This window comes from Tachysurus fulvidraco, chromosome 6, assembly GCF_022655615.1.
Source record: "Tachysurus fulvidraco isolate hzauxx_2018 chromosome 6, HZAU_PFXX_2.0, whole genome shotgun sequence".
Taxonomy (NCBI): Eukaryota; Metazoa; Chordata; class Actinopteri; order Siluriformes; family Bagridae; genus Tachysurus; species Tachysurus fulvidraco.
Genome location: NC_062523.1, coordinates 5,602,559 through 5,621,989, shown reverse-complemented (window position 1 = coordinate 5,621,989; position 19,431 = coordinate 5,602,559). Strand labels below are relative to the sequence as shown.

Here is a 19,431-nt window from a genome sequence, read left to right as displayed (position 1 = left end):
TTTTTTATTAATGCATTCCTTGGACACACCGTTTGTAGCGAATGCACGCATACATGAACTGATTTGATTCAAGACTGGCATAATTACATCATGCATAAAATTTTGGTGTTCACTTTTGCCATTTTAAATAATACCATAACTTTTGGCTTACTATGTAGTGATATATAATATAAAACTCTTTTAAATTCTCACTGAGAGCTAAAACCCCCTAAAGATGAAATCCTAGAACCGCCCCTGGGTAGACGTCTTGGTAACTAGCTGATTTTAGCTAGTTAGCATTACAGCAATAAAATACCTTGGGTTTATCATATACTTGTCAAAAATGATGCAGAGTAAGTGAACTGTCACCACTTTTCTATCTTATATTCGTTTAATGCATGCTAAAGATTTAAATACATTTGGTGCCAATGTCAAAAACATGTTTACTGTTGAGCACTGACAGCCTCTTCCTGTAAGTACATTTTACTTCTAATATAAAAACAATACCACTGTCACTATGAACTCAATTCTGATCATCAATACCAGAGGTCATGTACATAGTGTCATAAGTCATTCTTATGTCATACTTATACTATTATGATAATAATAGTTTTTCACTGACAAACAGCACCCATAAGAATAGTTTTATCTTTCAAATGTTTAACAATCCCCTCTATTTGCATTATAGCGAAACAAACTCCTTCTCCTGGAGATGGTGGACGAGGAAGAGGACTGAAACCTGGTGCTGGTGGTGACAAACCTCCAGGACAATCCCCATTCGAATACACGCTTAAAGCTGTTCCTCTGAAGTTTGTAAAGGAGCTTAAAGACATTGTGTTGCAGGAGGCTGAGTCTATTGGTTCTTCTGCTGTGTTTGAGTGTCAGGTTTCTCCTTCTACTGCTATAACTTCATGGATGAAAGATGGAAGTAACCTTAGGGAGAGTCCAAAGCACAAGTTTACTTCTGATGGAAAAGACCGCAAACTTGCAATTATTGATGTCCAGCTGTCTGACACAGGAGAATACACATGTGTTGCCAAGCTTGGAAATAAAGAGAAGACCTCCATTGCTAAATTAATTGTTGAAGGTAATATGTACGAATGTGTTTTTACACATCTAGTGTTTAGTCCCTTTGAGTGAAACACTGGTGATTTATTCCCTCAGTATGGTAGTGTTTACACAGCAATCACTTTCGAATGCAAGCTAAAACAGCTTTTATGAGATTATGAATGATAGAAAAAATAAATAATTAAACATTTGATGCACAAAAACCAGAAGCAAACAAACAAACAAACAAAAAACTTTGATTTAAGTATGTGCAATGTGAAAGCAAACTATACAGGAGTGTTAACTTCTTTCTTACTCAGACTCTACAAACAGACCAATAAATGTGTGAAAGCACTATACACAATTCAAGGACACAATGCATTCTATTTGAAGAGTAAAATATTGAATATAGAGAAGGGTGATCTCACTCAGTATTTCCTTTTTGTAGAGTTGCCTGTGAGATTCACAAAGAACCTGGAAGAGGAAATGTCTGTAATTAAAGGGCAGCCCATGTACTTGACCTGTGAGTTAAGCAAAGACAGGGATGTGCTTTGGAAGAAGGATGGAAAGCCACTTTCAGAAATTGCTGGCAAGGTTGCCATCAGTGTCATTGGACTGCAACGTTCTGTAACAATCCAGGATTCAAATGATGACGATGCTGGAGTTTACACATGCGAGTGTGAAAATCTCAAGACTCAGTCCAATGTTAAAATCATTGGTAAGTACAAAGTAAGCCTATTACAATCACATATCCACTCAAGCTTGACTCTTCTGTGTTTAAACTTTGTAATTTTTTTTTTTTGGCAGAGATCATCAGAGACTGGTTGGTGAAACCACTAAGGGACCAGCATGTGAAACCAAAGGCCACTGCTACTTTCAAATGCGAGCTTGTCAAAGACACTCCCAACTGGAAGTGGATCAAAGGGAATGAAGAGATTCCAAATGAACCCACAGATAAGACTGAAGTCAAAAAGGATGGAAAAGACATCACTCTGACTATTAAGAATGCTCAACCAAATGATGCTGATGAGTATGCTATTGAAGTTGAAGGTCGTAGATACCCGGCAAAACTGACACTTGGAGGTTTGTGACATATCATATATATGACATATCATCATATATATATATATATATATATATATATATATATATATATATATATATATATATATATATATATAACATTTTTTCCATAAATAATAATACAGAACGTGAAGCTGAGATCCTAAAACCCCTTGCAAGCGTCGAAGTGGTTGAAAAAGAAGAGGCCAGTTTTGATACTGAAATCTCTGAGGAGGATGTGCCTGGAGAATGGAAACTTAGAGGGCAGATTTTAACAAGATCGCCGGTAAGACATTTGCAAAAGCAGTTTGATAATTTCACAGTGCACATGGATAAACTGTAATATTGGACAAAATCTCTATTTGTGTTTCTTTTTTAAGACATGTGATATCAGAGCAGAGGGAAAGAAGCGTTTCCTTACTTTGAAAAATGTTCAGCTCGATCAAGCGGGAGAAGTAACATATCAAGCTCTGAATGCAATCACAAGCGCAATGCTTACAGTCAAAGGTATGTTGATTAACAAAAGAGAATTCATTCATTAATATATGTATGACAATACTGGAAAATCTTTATTTAAATTCCCAGAAATTGAAATGGACTTTGTAGTACCACTGAAGGATATTACAGTGCCTGAAAAGAAACAAGCGAAGTTTGAGTGTACCATCACTAAAGATGTGTCTAAAGTGATTTGGTATAGAGGATCTGATATTATATCATCAGACCAGAAATATGATATAATTGATGATGGAAAGAAGCACATGTTGGTTATAAACCACTCTGAGTTTGATGATGAGGGAGATTACAGTATTGAGGTCTTAAGCAAAACATCAACAGCCAAACTGACTGTTGAGGGTAAGTCATGGTTCAAACTGTTGCATAATGTGGGTGCAGGATAATCCAGACCAAGTTTCTTTCATGGTATAACTTAACTCAACTAATTGTTTGTTAAAGGTATTAGACTGAAGTTTATCTCACCAATGTCGGATCAAACTGTGAAGGAAGGTAATACAGCTCGGTTTGAGATTGAGCTTTCTCATGAAAATGTGCCAGTGACATGGTACAAAAATGAAACAAAATTGCATCCGAGCAGAACAGTGCTTACCCATGTTGATGGAAAAAGACATATATTAGAAATCAAAGAAGTCACACTAGATGATACTTGCCAAATAAAGGCAGAGGCTAAAGGAATATCAACTACAGCAAAACTGACCGTCTTAGGTAATATTTTTGAGGGGTGTTGTTCTGATATTTTAATATTTGTAATTACTGGCCTCCTGTGAAGTGAAATATATCTTTTTTGCATTGTGTTATTCAGATTATTTAAGTTTTTCACTTTCTGATATTTCTGTTTTCAGAGAGAGACGCATACTTCACAGTTAAACTTCAAGACTACACTGCAGTTGAGAAAGATGATGTCTCTCTTGACTGTGAGCTGAGCAAAGATGTCCCGGTTAAGTGGTTCCATAATGAGATTGAAATTAAGGCCTCAAAGATGGTTTCCATGAAGGTTGAGGGTAACCGAAGAATTCTCCACATTAAGAAAGTGGAGAACAAAGATAGTGGCCATTATGTCTGTGACTGTGGAACAGACAAAACAATGGCCACTATGAACATTGAAGGTAAGTATTATAGGATACAGCAATGATTCTTAAAATTCAATTAAAATATTTTGTTACATTGGTAACTTTTCATTATTAAGATTTATTATTGATAACCCTCATATTCTCAATACCAGTCTGATTGGGGAATTGAGATGGACCATTCTGAGAATAAGGAATGGATAAAACTCATGATTTTAAGTACAAGATTAAATAAAAAATATTCGAAATATCTGTTATTTGAAAACTAAGCGCATCAGTAAAGACTGTAGTGACATTAAGTAATTTAGAATGTAATCACCATTAAAACAGAAATACTTGTGCCACTATATTGTAAGTATTAAATCTAATGCATATCTACTACGACTATCCTTTTCCAGCCCGTGACATTAAGATTGTTCGTCCAATGTATGGTGTTGAGCTCTATGATGGTGAAACTGCACGTTTTGAAGTGGAACTCTCAGAGGATGATGTCCATGGCCAGTGGAAATTGAAAGGAGAGGTTCTGTCTCAGTCAGCGGTATGATCATTTACCACAAAGATAAACAAAAACATTTTGATCACTGTATTAACTAAATACAAATCTTACCTTTATATTATATATTTATGTTTGTTTCTATAGGATGTTGAAATAATTGAGGATGGAGCTAAGCACACTTTAACTTTGTACAACTGCAAAGTTCCCCAGACAGGTGAAGTTTCATTCCAGGGTGCCAATGCTAAGTGTGCTGCAAATCTGAAAGTGAAAGGTCTGCGTTTAATCTTTCTATTTTTTTATTTTATTTTTTGTCATGTTCATGTTCAATGAGTACAATTTAAAAAAAAAAAAAATCTAATTGATTTTATTTCTTTTGTAGAGCTTCCAATTACTTTCCTCACACCGTTAAGTGATGTGCAGGTATATGAGAAAGATGAAGCAAGGTTTGAGTGTGAAATATCACGAGAACCAAAATCCTTCAGGTGGCTGAAGGGAACCCAGGAATTACAGGCAGATGATAAATTTGACATTCTGTCAGAGGGGAAAAGGCACACTCTTGTTGTCAAATCTGCTGCTTTTGAAGATGAGGCTAAATACATGTTTGAGGCTGAGGACAAGAGAACATCTGCCAAACTTATTATTCAAGGTCATTATTCTCTCAGAAAACACATTTAGCAATTTATTATTTTGAGATGTAAGTGCTGTTATTGAAAGGATCACAATTTGCACTCTATTTTACAGGCATTCGTCTTGAGTTTGTCAAGCCTATCAAGGATGTTACAGTAAAGGAGCGTGAGACAGCAGAATTCAGCATTGAACTTTCACATGACAAAGTTCAAGTAATATGGTACAAAAATGATGTGCGCTTGCACCCAAGTAAAGTGGTACACATGTCTGAAGATGGCAAGATCCACACTCTGTCCATCAAGGAGGTGTCAATTGATGATACTTCTTTGATCAAAGCAGAGGCCCTTGGAAAAAGCTGTGAGGCAATGCTCACGGTGCTTGGTAAGTGCTTGATATATTTTGAGATTTTTGTCCACAGTGGTGGTAAAACACAGCAGATCATATGCTTATGTTTTAATCAACAGAGGGAGAAGCTTATTTCACTACCAAGCTACAGGACTACACAGCAGTTGAGAAAGATGAGGTAGTATTGATGTGTGAACTGAGCAAACCCTCTGCTGAGGTGAAATGGTTCAAGGATGGAAAGGAAATTATCCCCTCCAAAAATATCATCATCAAGGCTGATGGCAAGAAACGTACTCTTACAGTTAAGAGGGCTGATAAGGGAAATATTGGTCAATATACCTGTGATTGTGGCACTGACAAAACAACTGCTAAGCTGAATATTGAAGGTATGTGGTTTTCCTATGAATTTCCAAATAAAAAAACAACTACTAAATGGACCCAGCAAAAGTGTTTATGCTTTCTGTCATATAACCTGTGTAGATCGTGATATAAAGGTTGTCCGGCCACTGTACAGTGTGGAAGTTACAGAGACTGAGACTGCTCGCTTTGAGACAGAGATCTCAGAGGAAGATGTCCATGGAAACTGGAAACTCAAAGGAGAGCCTTTGCACCAGTCACCGGTAAATGCTGTGTTCTGTTTTGTTCATTGTACATTTTACCATTTTATTTAAATTGCCTCATTTTACTTTCTATGAAATGTAAATATAATCATTTAAAAATTGATATAATAATAAAGAAATATCTAACAGAATTGAGAAATATTTTAGATACCAGAAAACTATCCAGGATAACCAGGAAAATAGCACTATGTGTCTTATTTAGCCTTAACACATTTATCCTGCAAATATTCCTGCTTAATAGGAAATTTTAGTTCTCTATATAAAATGTTAATTACGTGTCATTATGTTGGCTTTGTAGATTTCCATTATAAGCTTATTATTATTATTATTATTATTATTATTATTATTATTATTATTATTATTATTATTATTATTATACAAAAATTTATAAAAAAAAATGTGGCCTAGGGCTTTTGAGCCACATGCACCAAATTCGGATGGTCTGAAGTTTGTTGCTACTACTTTTCTAAGCGATCAGAATTTCGGCATTCCAAGTACGGAAGCTCAAAGTGGCCTTTTTTCCCATAGACTTCCATTATTATAAACTTTTGAGGTTTATAACTCGGCAAGTTTTCAAGCGATTTACACCGAACTTGGACAGGTTCTTTAGGACCTTATTCCGGACAAAATTTTTATTCCGGAGTTCCGACGGAATTTTCGGTTTTCCCGTAGTCGACGGTCGAACATCCCATAGACTTGAATGGGGAATTCCGAAAAGTCCTCTAAGCTCTCACACACACAATACATCCAACATTAAGAATTGCATGTACTGTTCTATGCAGTATAATAAGTAGAATACCATAATGACTGCAGTATTGACATGAAATGTCCAAACCCTGAGTAGCCACTTTTTGCCAAAAGTATTGGCACCCCACCGGGTATTCTGGTGACGTCACTCGACACCATGTGACGTCACGGGTAGCCCCGCCCCCAAAACAAGTGAAATCAAAAATTTGCACAACATGGACATGTGACATATCAAAACACTCAGCACAATGAGGGGAACTGCCCCACGGGTATTCTGGTCACATCACGTGACGTCACGTGAAAATTAAAAATTTGCACAACATGGACATGTGACATATCAAAACACTCAGCACAATGAGGCGAACTACCCCACGGGTATTATGGTCATGTAACGTGAAGTCACGTGAAAATGTAAAATTTGCACAACATGGACATGTGACATGTCAAAACACTCAGCACAATGAGGGGAACTACCTCAGGGGTATTCGGATCACATCACATGCTTATGTCCGCTCACCTTCAAAGGTATTGGCACCCTAGCAGTCCAGTAGCTTTCACAATCTTTCTGTCCACTTGCCTCCAAAATGCACCGGCCTTTGCGACTACTTGCAAGCCAACATCAAAGTTTGTCGTGACGAACTTTACAAATCTAGTTCTTATTGCAGTCTGTGGGAATCAAATTATACTGATTATACTGAATATGACTTAAAAACTCCAAACTCCACATGTTAAAAATTGTTTGACAGCCATATATATTATTCTATTATTAGTTATGATTTTATTATTACAGATTTAATTGAATTTTGGATGTTATACACTCAGCTGAGACATTGGGACAGCATGTTTTTCACTTCATTGTGAAATTCTAATGCATTTTTTCCCACTTATCCTTAGGACTGTGAGATTAAAGAAGAAGGCACCAAACACATGCTGATTCTCTACAATGTACGGAAGGACATGGCTGGTGGTGTGGACTTCAGTGCTGCCAATGCTAAATCTAGTGCTCAGCTCAGAGTTAAAGGTGAGAATGATACAGAGAAGGTGTGCATACACAGGGGACACTTTAGATACCAGAGAAGACATATGTTCCAGCAAGGATACTTTATCACTATGCCCACCATGATCAGGAAAATCTACTATCAAGTTCCAAATAAAAGGAAAAAGAAGTGTAAATTATTAAAGAAGAAAATCAAACAATTTACATACTACATAATACATACTACATTATCAGGTTAAAAGATGTCCATGCCATACTAAAGATCCTAAAAGACAAATATTTTATTTCAGTGATAAGATCAATCACATATGCATTTTGATTAATGATATATTTGTGGAATAAAAGTATATAATTCATGGAAGTCATAGAAATTGCATTCTAAAAGCAAAAGCGTCCTTATGACACAAGTTGATGTGTTAGCATAGGGTAACATATACCTTGGCATTCCCCTTTTCCTGGAAAATTCCAAGGGGTTGATTGACGGTAACAGACTGGTCAGTGCTCTTGACAGAGGTGGGCAGGTGGCCAATCAGAGGCATGGCTATTTTAAAAGTCACATACCATATGTAGAGAAGGTCCATTGGTGATTGGCAGAGATTCAACAGATCCACCTTCGACCCCCTTCTTGCCATTTTGTTGATGGCTATAAACATCTTAAGGACACCCAATATGCTAATGAGGTAGCTCCCTCACTGACAAGGCCCACACCAAGCTAACTTGTTCTGGAGGCTATAGAGCTCCAGAGCAGTGGCCTGTTGTCAGCTGGAAAACGCAATGTGGATTTGTGGTTAAAGGATTTAAGGTCTCTCTTGGAACTTGGAGGTGACTAACAATGTCTTCTCCTCAATCCAAAGCACGAGTGATAGGCCTCATACGGCCTCTCAGGGATGTTACAGTTACAGCTGGAGAGACTGCAACCTTTGACTGCGAACTGTCATACGAGGGAATATCTGTGGAGTGGTTCCTTGGGGGTACAAAGCTGGAACCAAGCGACAGAGTAAGTGTGAATCTATAACCTGCTTTATGTTATGCTTGTATAATTAATGCCTTAAATATTATTTACAAAACTGCAGTAACCCACAAATGGCTTAATTGTGATTGAGGAGTATCTGTCTGCTACATGGTGGCGTGGTGATTTGATACAACTGCAAGCACACACAAACACATTGTGTCTTGTCAAGCTTACATTGAATTTGCAAATACAGCATTAATTTTCACATTTTGTACAATATGATACAGTATAATGCTACCTACATGCTTTCTGCATATAAGGACCTGTGGGGATCAGGCTACACTTGACTACTTGATCTGGGTTTTGCGATAAGGCTTAGGGCTATTCTGCCCTGCAAGCGTTCCTCTGGTTATTTTTAACTGCTTCAATGTCCATGTTAAGTGGCAGGTGGCAAGAGGAATATTTGACAGTCGGAAATTAAAGTTAAACATTTTTTTATGATATAAACTTGTTTTGTGAAACCATTTTAGTGATTACATGTGCTGCATGTGCTGTAGGTATCTCAAAGATCAATGTACCTTATTTCTGATTTTATTTAGTTTAGTTTTAACTAAAGATATCGTTTTGTTGCTTGTAATATGTTGTAATATGGTACAACTAATTGTATGGTAGAGTACAGTGAAATCAGCCTATTTTCTGGTAATGACTTGCATCGCTTATTGTCATGAGTAATTATATGGATTGGATTATAAAATTCTTTTACATAATTATTTTATAAATAGTAATATATTATAATATAATATATTAATTTAATACATTTGATTAAAATTTTTTTGTGATTTGTAAGTGAGTCTGAAATTGGTTATAATGAAGTCAAATTGATTAATTGCTGTTAGATTGATTGTTATGTTATGTTTAATTGTGATACAGCTCTTAATACGATGTATTACACAAGATCCATGTACTGTAAGTGGAGTATATTGCTTTACAGCCTCTCAGTCTAGTGTTGTCTCTAGTATTAAAAGCAGAGGTGTGAACCTGAGACTAGTTCTTGCTTCTCAGCTGCTGATGTCTATTGCAGGGGAGCAGTAAATAGTGTATGCTAGGGCAAAGGGAGACTTACATTATCAATTTGTTTGATTTACACAGGTGGTAGCCCGAGCTGAAGGCAGAACCCACACGTTGACCCTAAGAGATGTCAAGCTGACTGAAGCAGGAGAGGTAAAACTCACTGCAAAAGATTTCCAAATCCAGGCCAACCTCATTGTAAAAGGTAGGTTTCATTTTATAAATGACACTCTCTTCTGGCCTTAAATGTTAACAATTATTATACTGTTTATGTTGATAGCTGGATCAAATATAAATGCTCTTGATAAATTAGAAAGATGCCAAACATTTTTGTCAGCTTAACTGCCATGTTTCAAATTGTGATTTTAAAAGTGGGTTTCAAAGTTGAACACATTTTGGTAAATGATCATAATGGTGACTGTTTTTATGCTTTAAAATTAAAGATGATTTCGAATGTTGTCAAATTAAGAAAGTTTTAGAAAGACATTTGTACATGCATTCAATGGACACTGTATGATCTGTTCTAAAGAGCCTCCAGTCGAATTCACCAAGCCACTTGAGGACCAGACTGTAGAGGAAGAAGCTACTGCTATACTAGAGTGTGAAGTCTCCAAAGAAAATGCAGAGGTCACGTGGTTTAGAGATGGACAGGAAATCCGTAAAACAAAGAAATATGAGATGGTTGCTGATGGCCGCAAGAGAAAGCTTATCATCCATGACTGTGCACTTGATGACTCAAAGACATATACCTGTGATGCCAAAGTCTTTAAGACCTCTGCTTTTCTAAATGTTGAACGTAAGTGAATTAAAGTAAAAGCTTATAATTAAAATGCAACCTTTGAGATGTATGGTGCCATTTGAGAAATATGTTATTTGCTTTAGCTCCACATGTTGAGTTCAGTAAACCACTCCATGATGTTGAGGTAATGGAGAAAGAAACTGCCAAGTTTGAGTGTGAGGTTTCCAGAGAAAATGCCAAGGTATTTTGACTCTGACCTTTTTTGCTGCATGACTATTAGTTGCTGATCTATAAATCTTTAATTTGTATAGACATTTAAATGGCAGTAAATTGCCTATATAATATATTTTTACAATCAATAACTGTATTTATACAATTTATTTGGATCCTGTGTTTGATATTTTTTTATATTCTTCCAAAAGGTTCGCTGGTTCAAGGATGGTAATGAAATCAGAAAAGGCAAAAAATATGATATAATTTCCAAAGGTGTTCAACGCATTCTCATCATTAGCAAGTCAGTGTTTGATGATGAAGCTGAATATGAATGTGATGCAAGGACCTCCAAGACCTCAGGAATACTTACTGTTGTTGGTCAGTTTTTGTTGATCTTCACTATGTTTAGTATCGTTATTTAACATCCAAAATCATTTACCTTTGCTTGGTCTCTCTTACTGCAGAGGAGGAGGCTAGATTCACAAAGAACCTGGGTAATGTTGAAGGCACTGAAACTGACAGTATTAAACTGATCTGTGAGGTCTCCAAGTCCACTGCAGAGGTTACCTGGTATAAAGGTGACCAGGAATTGCCTGATGGTGGTAGATATGAACATGTTGCAGATGGCAGAAAGAGAATCCTTATTATCCAGGCACTTCATATGGAAGATGCTGGAGAATACCACTGCAAATTACCCAGCTCCCAAACTACAGGAAACTTGAGAATCAATGGTTAGAGAGTTGGAATTTATATATATATATATATATATATATATATATATATATATATATATATATATATATATATATATATATATATATAAACATATTTTTGTGTAAGGAAAAATGACCAAATGTTCCTTCCTTTAGAACTTGCTGCTGAGTTCATCTCCAGACCTCAAAGCCAGGAAGTGGTTGAAGGTGAAAAAGCTGAGTTTGTGTGCTCTGTGTCCAAAGACTCTTATGAAGTCAAATGGCTCAAGGGTGACAAAGAACTCCAGACAGATGACAAGTATGAAATTATTTGTGATGGCAAGAGACGAGTCCTTATAGTGAAGAAATGTGAGATTGGTGATGAAGGCACTTTCGTGGCTCTCATTGGTGCTACAAGAGCTTCTGCCGATTTGATAGTCCTTGGTATGGATTCTGCATTCACTCCACAATAATTTAATTGCTGCAAATACTGTGTAAAGTTACAGCTTACTTTTGTTTTTCAATTTAATGCAGAGAAACTCAGAGTTATCACACCCCTCAAGGACACAACGGCAAGTGAAGCACAAGAGATTGTTCTCAACTGTGAGGTGAACACAGAAGAAGCCAAGGCCAAATGGATGAAGAATGATGAAACAATATTTGATAGCAGCAAATTTATCATGACCCAGAAATACAATGTGTATTCTTTAAGAATTAAAGATGCTGAAAGGTCAGATGCAGCTACTTACACTATAACGCTGACCAATCAACGTAATGAGTGTGTCAAGAGTTCTGCCAAGATTACTGTACAAGGTTTGTTGCATACATAAATAATCTATTCCTGTATTTCAAGCTATTTTCTCATAAATCAATAATATATATATATATATATATATATATATATATATATATATATATATATATATATATATATATATATATATATATATATATATATACACACATTATGTAATTACTAATATTTCTGTTTACAGAGGAGGATCTGAAAATCATTGTTCCTTTGGACGATGTTGAAACCCAAGAGAAGAAGACCATCAGCTTCTCATGTAAAGTAAACAGACTAAATGTGACTGTGCAGTGGATGAAGGCAGGACAGGAGATTACACTCAGTAAGCGTCTTGTGTATCGCGTTGACAAGGATAAGCACACTTTGACCATTAAAGACTGTAGTCTGGCAGATGAAGGGGAGTACTCGGTCATTGCTGGTGCTGATAAGTCAACTGCTGAATTGATTATCAGTGAAGCACCTACAGATTTTATCACCCAACTCGAAGACCAAACAATTACCGAATTTGAAGATGCTGAATTTACCTGCCAACTCTCTAAAGAAAAGGCTGAAATCAAATGGTACAGAGATGGCAGAGAGATCAGAGAGGGTCCACGGTAATGAACTTCCTGTTCTATTGTAAGCATTGTGTTTTTGTTGTGTGTTTTTGATCATGAAATAGCTAATGAATCTTGTGAACTGCTTTTTTCAGATATCATTTTGAGCGTGATGGAAAGACCTGCACACTACGCATTAAGGAGTGCAGACCTGATGATGAATGTGAATATGCTTGTGGTGTAGATGACAAAAAATCAAGGGCTCGTCTCTTTGTTGAAGGTGCACTAAATTTTGCTGAATGTGTGAATGTATTCTATTTCATTTACCTATGAATTAAATATGTCTAATGCTATTCCACTTTTGTTCAGAAACACCTGTCGAGATTATCAGACCACCCATCGATATATTTGAGCCCCCTGGCTCAGATGTGGTGTACGAGGTTGAGCTCAACAAAGACAGAGTAGAAGTCAAATGGCTAAGGAACAATATGACTATTGTCCAGGGTGACAAATACCAAATGATGAGTGAAGGCAAGATTCACAGACTTCAAGTATGTGAAATTAGACCTCGTGATCAGGGAGAGTACAGAGTTATTGCTAAAGACAAGGATGCAAAAGCCAAGCTTGAGCTTGCAGGTAATGTTTTAATATAATTATGAATTGGTGAATTAAAATAAATGAAATGAAATGCATATAATTGTATTCACCATAATGTCTAAAATTAATTAATCTTTGATTAACCCCTGCATAGCTGTGCCAAAGATTAAGACAATGGACCAGGACCTGGTGACAGATGCTGGGAAACCATTTATCTTGTCAGTTCCATATAATGCCTACCCACATGCTGAGGCTGAATGGTTCTTTGAAAACATTAGCCTGCCTACTGAAAATCTTCATACCACACTGGACAAAGCAGAGTACCGTTTGAAAGACCCTAAGAAGTCAGATGAGGGCCGGTATAAGGTCATCATCAAGAACAAGCATGGGCAGGGGGAGGCTTTCATTAATCTAAAAGTTATTGGTGAGTTTGTATATCAAACAATTCTTTTCACTTATTTTCTAATATAAATCTTATTCATTAATTTATTGAAGTGATATAAGCTATTGTTTTTGGACATATGTGATGCCTAAATGTAATAAAAAATGGAGTCAACAATCCTAATTCATCTGTCATCAAGGGATTTGGGTTTGGTAAATAATGTACTCTCTCTCTCTGCAGATGTTCCTGGCCCTGTGAAGAACCTGCATGTGGTTGATACTGCTGATGGAGAGGTCAGCATTGCATGGGATGAGCCTGAAAGTGATGGTGGAAGCAAGATCTTAGCCTATGTTGTGGAGAGACGTGATGTCAAGCGAAAAACCTGGACTCTGGCGACTGACCGTGCTGATACCACAGAGTACACGGTCACTGGGCTACAGAAAGACTCCAAGTACTTTTTCCGTGTTTGTGCATGCAACAGAGTTGGAAGTGGTCCGAATGTTGAAACACATGAAGCGGTTCAAGCTAAGAATAAGTTTGGTAAGCCAACTTCTTTATTTTTTTAGGGTGCTGTTTCAATTGTAAGAGTAAAATTATTTAACTTTTTTTCCCGTTTCAATTACCTGTATTTCAGATGTTCCTGATGCACCTCAAAACGTCACTGTTGGAAATGTAAATAAGTTTGGTGCCACAGTCTCCTGGGAACCACCTCTGTTTGATGGTGGATCTGAAATCACATCCTACATCATTGAACTCCGTGACAGAACATCTGTAAAATGGTCTCCAGTCATGGTGACTAAAGCACAAGATCGTTCAGCTATAATTAATGATGTTATTGAAAACAAGGAATACATCTTCCGTGTAAGAGCAGAGAACAAGGCTGGTCCTGGCAAGCCAAGTGCTGCCACTAACCCAGTTAAAATCATGGACCCTATAGGTTAGAAATATATTCTTCACCTTTCATTCAATCAATTATTTATTTAGATTATATAAACATTATTTTCAAATTTATTCTAAAATTCTGCATGTGATTAACTTTTTCAGAGAGACCAAGCCCACCCCTGAATCTGACACATTCTGAACAGACCAAGGATTCATGTCTGCTGACATGGGAAACCCCTCTTAGAAATGGAGGCAGTATGATCACTGGCTATATTATTGAGAGATGTGAGGAAGATTCAGACAAGTGGCTGAGATGTAATGCCAGGCTTTGCCAGGACCTCTCATACAGGGTAAACTTCTGACTCCCCAACCATTTTTCTTTGGTTGTCTTGTTATATTTATTTTTATTATATCAATTGTATGTGTTTCCCAGATGTCAGGTCTTAAATTTGGAATGAAATATAAGTACAGAGTAATTGCTGAGAACGCTGCTGGTCAGTCTGACCCATCTAATACTGTTGGACCTGTGCTGGCAGATGACCCACACTGTAAGTATAGAACCATTTCCAAGAAATTTTTTATTTTTTTTACATTAGAGTATTTCAAATGTTGCTACTGTATTAATTCTAATTCATTTAGTTGCACCTACACTGGACTTGAGTGCCTTTAAGGATGGCCTGGAGGTCATTGTTCCTCAGCCTCTTACTATCCGTGTCCCCATCACTGGATACCCAACACCTACTGCTAAGTGGACCTTTGGTGAAAAGGAGCTCACTGCTGGTGACCGTGTGTCCATGGTCACAAAGAGCACATTTACAGAGCTAGTCATTTCTCCAAGTGTGCGGCCTGATAAAGGCACATATTCACTGACACTGGAGAACGATGTAAGCAGTGTCTCTGGAGAGATTGATGTCAATGTCATTGGTATGTTCAATTCATTGTCTCAGTTCATTGTCTAGTCATCAGTTTGGTTGTCTTTTGTCAAGAATAAAACTTACTCTTTATCTCTATTGTTTCAGCATGTCCAAGTGCACCCAAGGACTTTAAGGTTGCAGAAGTAACTAGAAAACATGTGCATCTTATGTGGGAAGCACCAGACCATGATGGAGGCAGTCCACTGACTGGCTATCAGGTTGAGAAGCGTGAAGTGACCAGAAAGACCTGGGTTAAGGTATTCAATTCACAAACCTTTAATTTAGCTTCTGCTCGATTATAAATTTAAAATGTACAAAATTATATATTTAAAAATTTATACTTTAGGTTATTAGTGGTGTGCAAGACCAGGAATACACCATCACAGATGTGATTGAGGGCAAGGAGTACTTGTTTAGGGTTATTGCCTGCAACAAGTGTGGCCCAGGAGAGCCTGCATACATTGACGATCCTGTAAATGTGTCCTCACCAGCCAGTAAGTGATCATGAAAAATTCACAATCACCATATAGATTTGTAGAAAGCACAGAAAAAAAAATCATTCGTTTTTACACAGCTGTTCCAGATCCACCAGAGTATCTTAAATGGAGAGACAAATCATCCAGCAAAATATTCCTTTCCTGGGAACCTCCAAAATGGGATGGTGGTGCTCCAATAAAAGGCTACACTGTTGACAAATGCCAGCGTGGCACTGACAAGTGGGAGCCATGTGGAGAACCAATGCCTGATCTCAAGTAAGTGAACAAAAATAAGTAAATATGTGGTTATTTTACATTTTGTTATGATAAACATACACAAAACATAGACTTTACAATCATTTACATTCTACCCTAGGCTTGAGGTAACTGGTCTGATAGAGGGACAGTGGTATGCGTATCGTGTAAGGGCCTTGAACAGACTAGGCTCAGGTAGACCTACTAAGGCAACTGATGAGATCTTGGCTGTTGATCCTAAAGGTATGTAAAGAAAATGTTTTTTCCTTTTTTTTATCATCTCTGTCTATTATATGTATGTGCAAGATCACCAGGGCCTTTAATCTTCTTTACCACTTGTTACAGAACCTCCAGAAATTCACTTGGATGCAAAAATCCTGGCAGGCTTAACTGCAAAGGCTGGTACAAAGATTGAACTTCCTGCAGACATAACAGGCAAACCAGAACCTAAAGTCAAATGGACCAAGGCTGACCTTATCCTTAAGGAAGATGACAGAATATCTATTGATACCAAGCCTGGTCACTCCACTGTGTCAATTGCTAAGACAAAAAGGGATGACTCAGCAACATACATTATTGAGGCAGTTAACAGCAGTGGTCGTGCAACTGCAACTGTTGATGTCAACATTCTAGGTATTGTAATTATTCTATATAACATATCTGCTAATGGAAGGGGATAATAAAACCACCCTTTAAAAAAATACTATTTCTTCTAAAAGAAAGATAATAAGATAGATACTGTATCATGAATATAATGTATGCATTTACCTTTGTATAGATAAGCCTGGCCCTCCAGCTGCCTTTGATATATCTGAAATCACCAATGATTCCTGTTTACTGGCCTGGAATCCACCCAGAGATGATGGAGGCTCAAAGGTGACGAACTACATTGTTGAAAGAAGGGCTACAGACAGTGAAATCTGGTACAAGCTGTCTTCAACTATAAAGCAGACCAACTACAAAGTGACCAAGCTTGTGACTTTCAAAGAATATATCTTTAGAGTTTATGCTGAGAATCAATTTGGCATCGGCCCACCAGCTGAACATGCTCCAATTATTGCTAGATATTCCTTTGGTATGTAAAATTAATCTTTACAAAATTTTTACAAAACATATAATTGACTCCCACATACATATAATAACAAATATATTTTACTAACATTTTATCTAGATCCACCTGGACCTCCATACAAACTTGAGGCATCAGATATTTCTAAGGATGCTGTAACTCTGACCTGGATTGAGCCTGATGAAGATGGAGGAAGTCCCATCACTGGCTACTGGGTTGAGCGGTTTGAGCCAGATGCTGATAAGTGGATAAAATGCAATAAAATACCAGTCACAGATACTAATTTGAGGTGAGAATTTACAGTACACAAATTAGATACAAGAAGAGGTTTATAGCAAAATGCACAGCTTTCATATTTACATATTTTGTGGTGAATACAGAGTAAAAGGATTGCCCACAAGGAGGAAGTGTAAGTTCCGTGTCTTGGCTGAAAATCTTGCTGGACCAGGCAAACCAAGCAAAGAGACTGACCAGATCATGATCAAGGATCCTATCGGTAAAATATAGCATTTGATATGCTTTGTGTAATGGTCAGATGATCAAACTTTTCGCCATGTAGTATATCTGTGGGAAAGGACGTCTGAGACATGTATACTTTTTTTTTAGATCCTCCATGGCCTCCTGGCAAACCTACTGTTAAGGATGTTGCAAAGACATCTGCTTTCCTTCAATGGACAAAGCCTGAGCATGATGGTGGTGCTAAGATTGAGTCCTACGTTATAGAACTTCTCAAGAGTGGAACTGATGAGTGGGTTCGTGTGGCAGATGGTATACCTTCTCTTGAATATTTTCTAAAGGGATTAATGGAGAAGCAGGAATACTCCTTCCGTGTCAGAGCTGTCAATGCAGCAGGCGAGAGTGAACCTAGTGAACCTAGTAATCCTGTTCTTTGCAAGGAGAGACTCAGTAGGTTTTATTTTTAAATAAAGCAATAAATAAATAAATAAATACATACATAATGCATGCTACCTTCATTGTTACTTTCCAGTTGCTACTTTTTAGTACCGGTTGGCAGTAAACCTTTTTCTTTCTTATCAGATCCTCCATCACCACCAAGATGGCTGGAGGTGGTTAGTATTTCCCGTAACAATGCCGAACTAAAGTGGACAGCCCCAGAAAGAGATGGTGGTTCTCCAGTTACAAATTATATTGTAGAAAAGAGAGATGTGAGACGCAAAGGCTGGCAAGCTGTGGATACGACAGTGAAGGAACTGATATATACTGTCACTCCACTGAATGATGGCTCTCTGTATGTATTCCGTGTGGCAGCTGAGAATGCTGTTGGAACTAGTGAATACTGTGAACTTGTTGACTCAGTTCTGGCAAAAGACACATTCAGTAAGCCCAAAATCTTTTTTTTTTTTTTTAATTTAAAAAATTTTCAAGTAAATCTGATGATTTTGGGGTCTACTCACATTATTTAACCATTCAACTCTTATAGCTACTCCTGGACCACCTTATGCTCTGACTGTCACAGATGTCTCAAAGACACATGTTGATCTTAAATGGGAGGCACCTAAGAATGATGGTGGTAGACCTATCTTGAGGTATGCAAATACTAAACAAATGCCTTGAATAGACTTGTGTTGATCATGGTGCCCCAACAGTGCCTCTGAATCTTGTACATATTAAAACCTTTAGGTATGTCATTGAGAAAAAAGAGAAACTTGGAACTCGCTGGGTTAAATCTGGAAAAACATCAGGCCCTGACTGCAAGTACAGGGTCACTGATGTCATCGAAGGCACTGAGGTACAGTTCCAGGTCCTTGCTGAGAATGAGGCTGGGGTTGGTCACCCAAGCGAACCTACAGACATTGTTGTAGTTGAGGAACCAACAGGTATGTTAAACAGTATATTATTATAAATGTCTGTAGAATTTGCAATAAAGGAATTCTATATGCCAATTCAAGATACATGCCTTTTCATATAAAAAAAAAAAATTCTACGTTTTTCCAGGTCCACCATCTCCACCTCAGGATCTCCATATCACTGAGGCAGCCAGGGACCATATCTCTATTGCATGGAAAGCTCCAGAAAGAAATGGAGGAAGTCCGGTCACTGGATACCACATTGAGCTCTGTGAGGCTGGAACAGAAAAGTGGATGAGAGTTAACTCTCGCCCAGTTAAAGAACTGAAATACAGGGCTGGAGAGGAGGAAGGCATTGTTCCTGAGAAGAACTACATTTTCAGAGTCCGTGCTGTCAATTCTGTTGGTGCCAGTGAACCATCTGATATCTCTGAGAGTGTATATGCTAAAGACTCTGACTGTAAGCGGAATCCTTTACATGTTTCATTGACTATCAGTTGTTGTCATTATTAACAATTTAATTTGAGCCTATTGAATGTG

At 37.4% G+C, this 19,431-nt stretch overlaps 1 protein-coding gene across 17 annotated transcripts in view; it reads left to right on the top strand.

Moving 5' to 3' along the window:
* Positions 1 to 19,431, top strand: part of ttn.2 (titin, tandem duplicate 2) — a 170,885-nt gene that overhangs the window by 80,359 nt on the left and 71,095 nt on the right. For 16 of the 17 annotated variants that reach the window (XM_047814435.1, XM_047814451.1, XM_047814443.1 and 13 more), the window contains 45 exons: positions 668 to 1,066; positions 1,475 to 1,744; positions 1,834 to 2,109; positions 2,235 to 2,374; positions 2,469 to 2,595; positions 2,674 to 2,940; positions 3,040 to 3,306; positions 3,444 to 3,707; positions 4,067 to 4,206; positions 4,309 to 4,435; positions 4,544 to 4,810; positions 4,906 to 5,172; positions 5,256 to 5,522; positions 5,617 to 5,756; positions 7,398 to 7,524; positions 8,355 to 8,497; positions 9,602 to 9,725; positions 10,050 to 10,316; positions 10,403 to 10,500; positions 10,682 to 10,850; positions 10,937 to 11,203; positions 11,342 to 11,608; positions 11,699 to 11,977; positions 12,160 to 12,568; positions 12,664 to 12,788; positions 12,878 to 13,144; positions 13,260 to 13,529; positions 13,728 to 14,027; positions 14,122 to 14,424; positions 14,532 to 14,719; positions 14,803 to 14,917; positions 15,009 to 15,293; positions 15,389 to 15,540; positions 15,630 to 15,777; positions 15,858 to 16,035; positions 16,136 to 16,257; positions 16,360 to 16,647; positions 16,793 to 17,089; positions 17,186 to 17,372; positions 17,464 to 17,579; positions 17,690 to 17,989; positions 18,122 to 18,421; positions 18,525 to 18,630; positions 18,725 to 18,921; positions 19,040 to 19,351. In XM_047814435.1, the coding sequence (XP_047670391.1) occupies positions 668 to 1,066; positions 1,475 to 1,744; positions 1,834 to 2,109; positions 2,235 to 2,374; positions 2,469 to 2,595; positions 2,674 to 2,940; positions 3,040 to 3,306; positions 3,444 to 3,707; positions 4,067 to 4,206; positions 4,309 to 4,435; positions 4,544 to 4,810; positions 4,906 to 5,172; positions 5,256 to 5,522; positions 5,617 to 5,756; positions 7,398 to 7,524; positions 8,355 to 8,497; positions 9,602 to 9,725; positions 10,050 to 10,316; positions 10,403 to 10,500; positions 10,682 to 10,850; positions 10,937 to 11,203; positions 11,342 to 11,608; positions 11,699 to 11,977; positions 12,160 to 12,568; positions 12,664 to 12,788; positions 12,878 to 13,144; positions 13,260 to 13,529; positions 13,728 to 14,027; positions 14,122 to 14,424; positions 14,532 to 14,719; positions 14,803 to 14,917; positions 15,009 to 15,293; positions 15,389 to 15,540; positions 15,630 to 15,777; positions 15,858 to 16,035; positions 16,136 to 16,257; positions 16,360 to 16,647; positions 16,793 to 17,089; positions 17,186 to 17,372; positions 17,464 to 17,579; positions 17,690 to 17,989; positions 18,122 to 18,421; positions 18,525 to 18,630; positions 18,725 to 18,921; positions 19,040 to 19,351 (9,924 nt within the window). The remainder of the gene's footprint in view (positions 1 to 667; positions 1,067 to 1,474; positions 1,745 to 1,833; positions 2,110 to 2,234; positions 2,375 to 2,468; positions 2,596 to 2,673; positions 2,941 to 3,039; positions 3,307 to 3,443; positions 3,708 to 4,066; positions 4,207 to 4,308; positions 4,436 to 4,543; positions 4,811 to 4,905; positions 5,173 to 5,255; positions 5,523 to 5,616; positions 5,757 to 7,397; positions 7,525 to 8,354; positions 8,498 to 9,601; positions 9,726 to 10,049; positions 10,317 to 10,402; positions 10,501 to 10,681; positions 10,851 to 10,936; positions 11,204 to 11,341; positions 11,609 to 11,698; positions 11,978 to 12,159; positions 12,569 to 12,663; positions 12,789 to 12,877; positions 13,145 to 13,259; positions 13,530 to 13,727; positions 14,028 to 14,121; positions 14,425 to 14,531; positions 14,720 to 14,802; positions 14,918 to 15,008; positions 15,294 to 15,388; positions 15,541 to 15,629; positions 15,778 to 15,857; positions 16,036 to 16,135; positions 16,258 to 16,359; positions 16,648 to 16,792; positions 17,090 to 17,185; positions 17,373 to 17,463; positions 17,580 to 17,689; positions 17,990 to 18,121; positions 18,422 to 18,524; positions 18,631 to 18,724; positions 18,922 to 19,039; positions 19,352 to 19,431) is intronic. The other variant, XM_047814441.1, reaches the window with a different exon arrangement.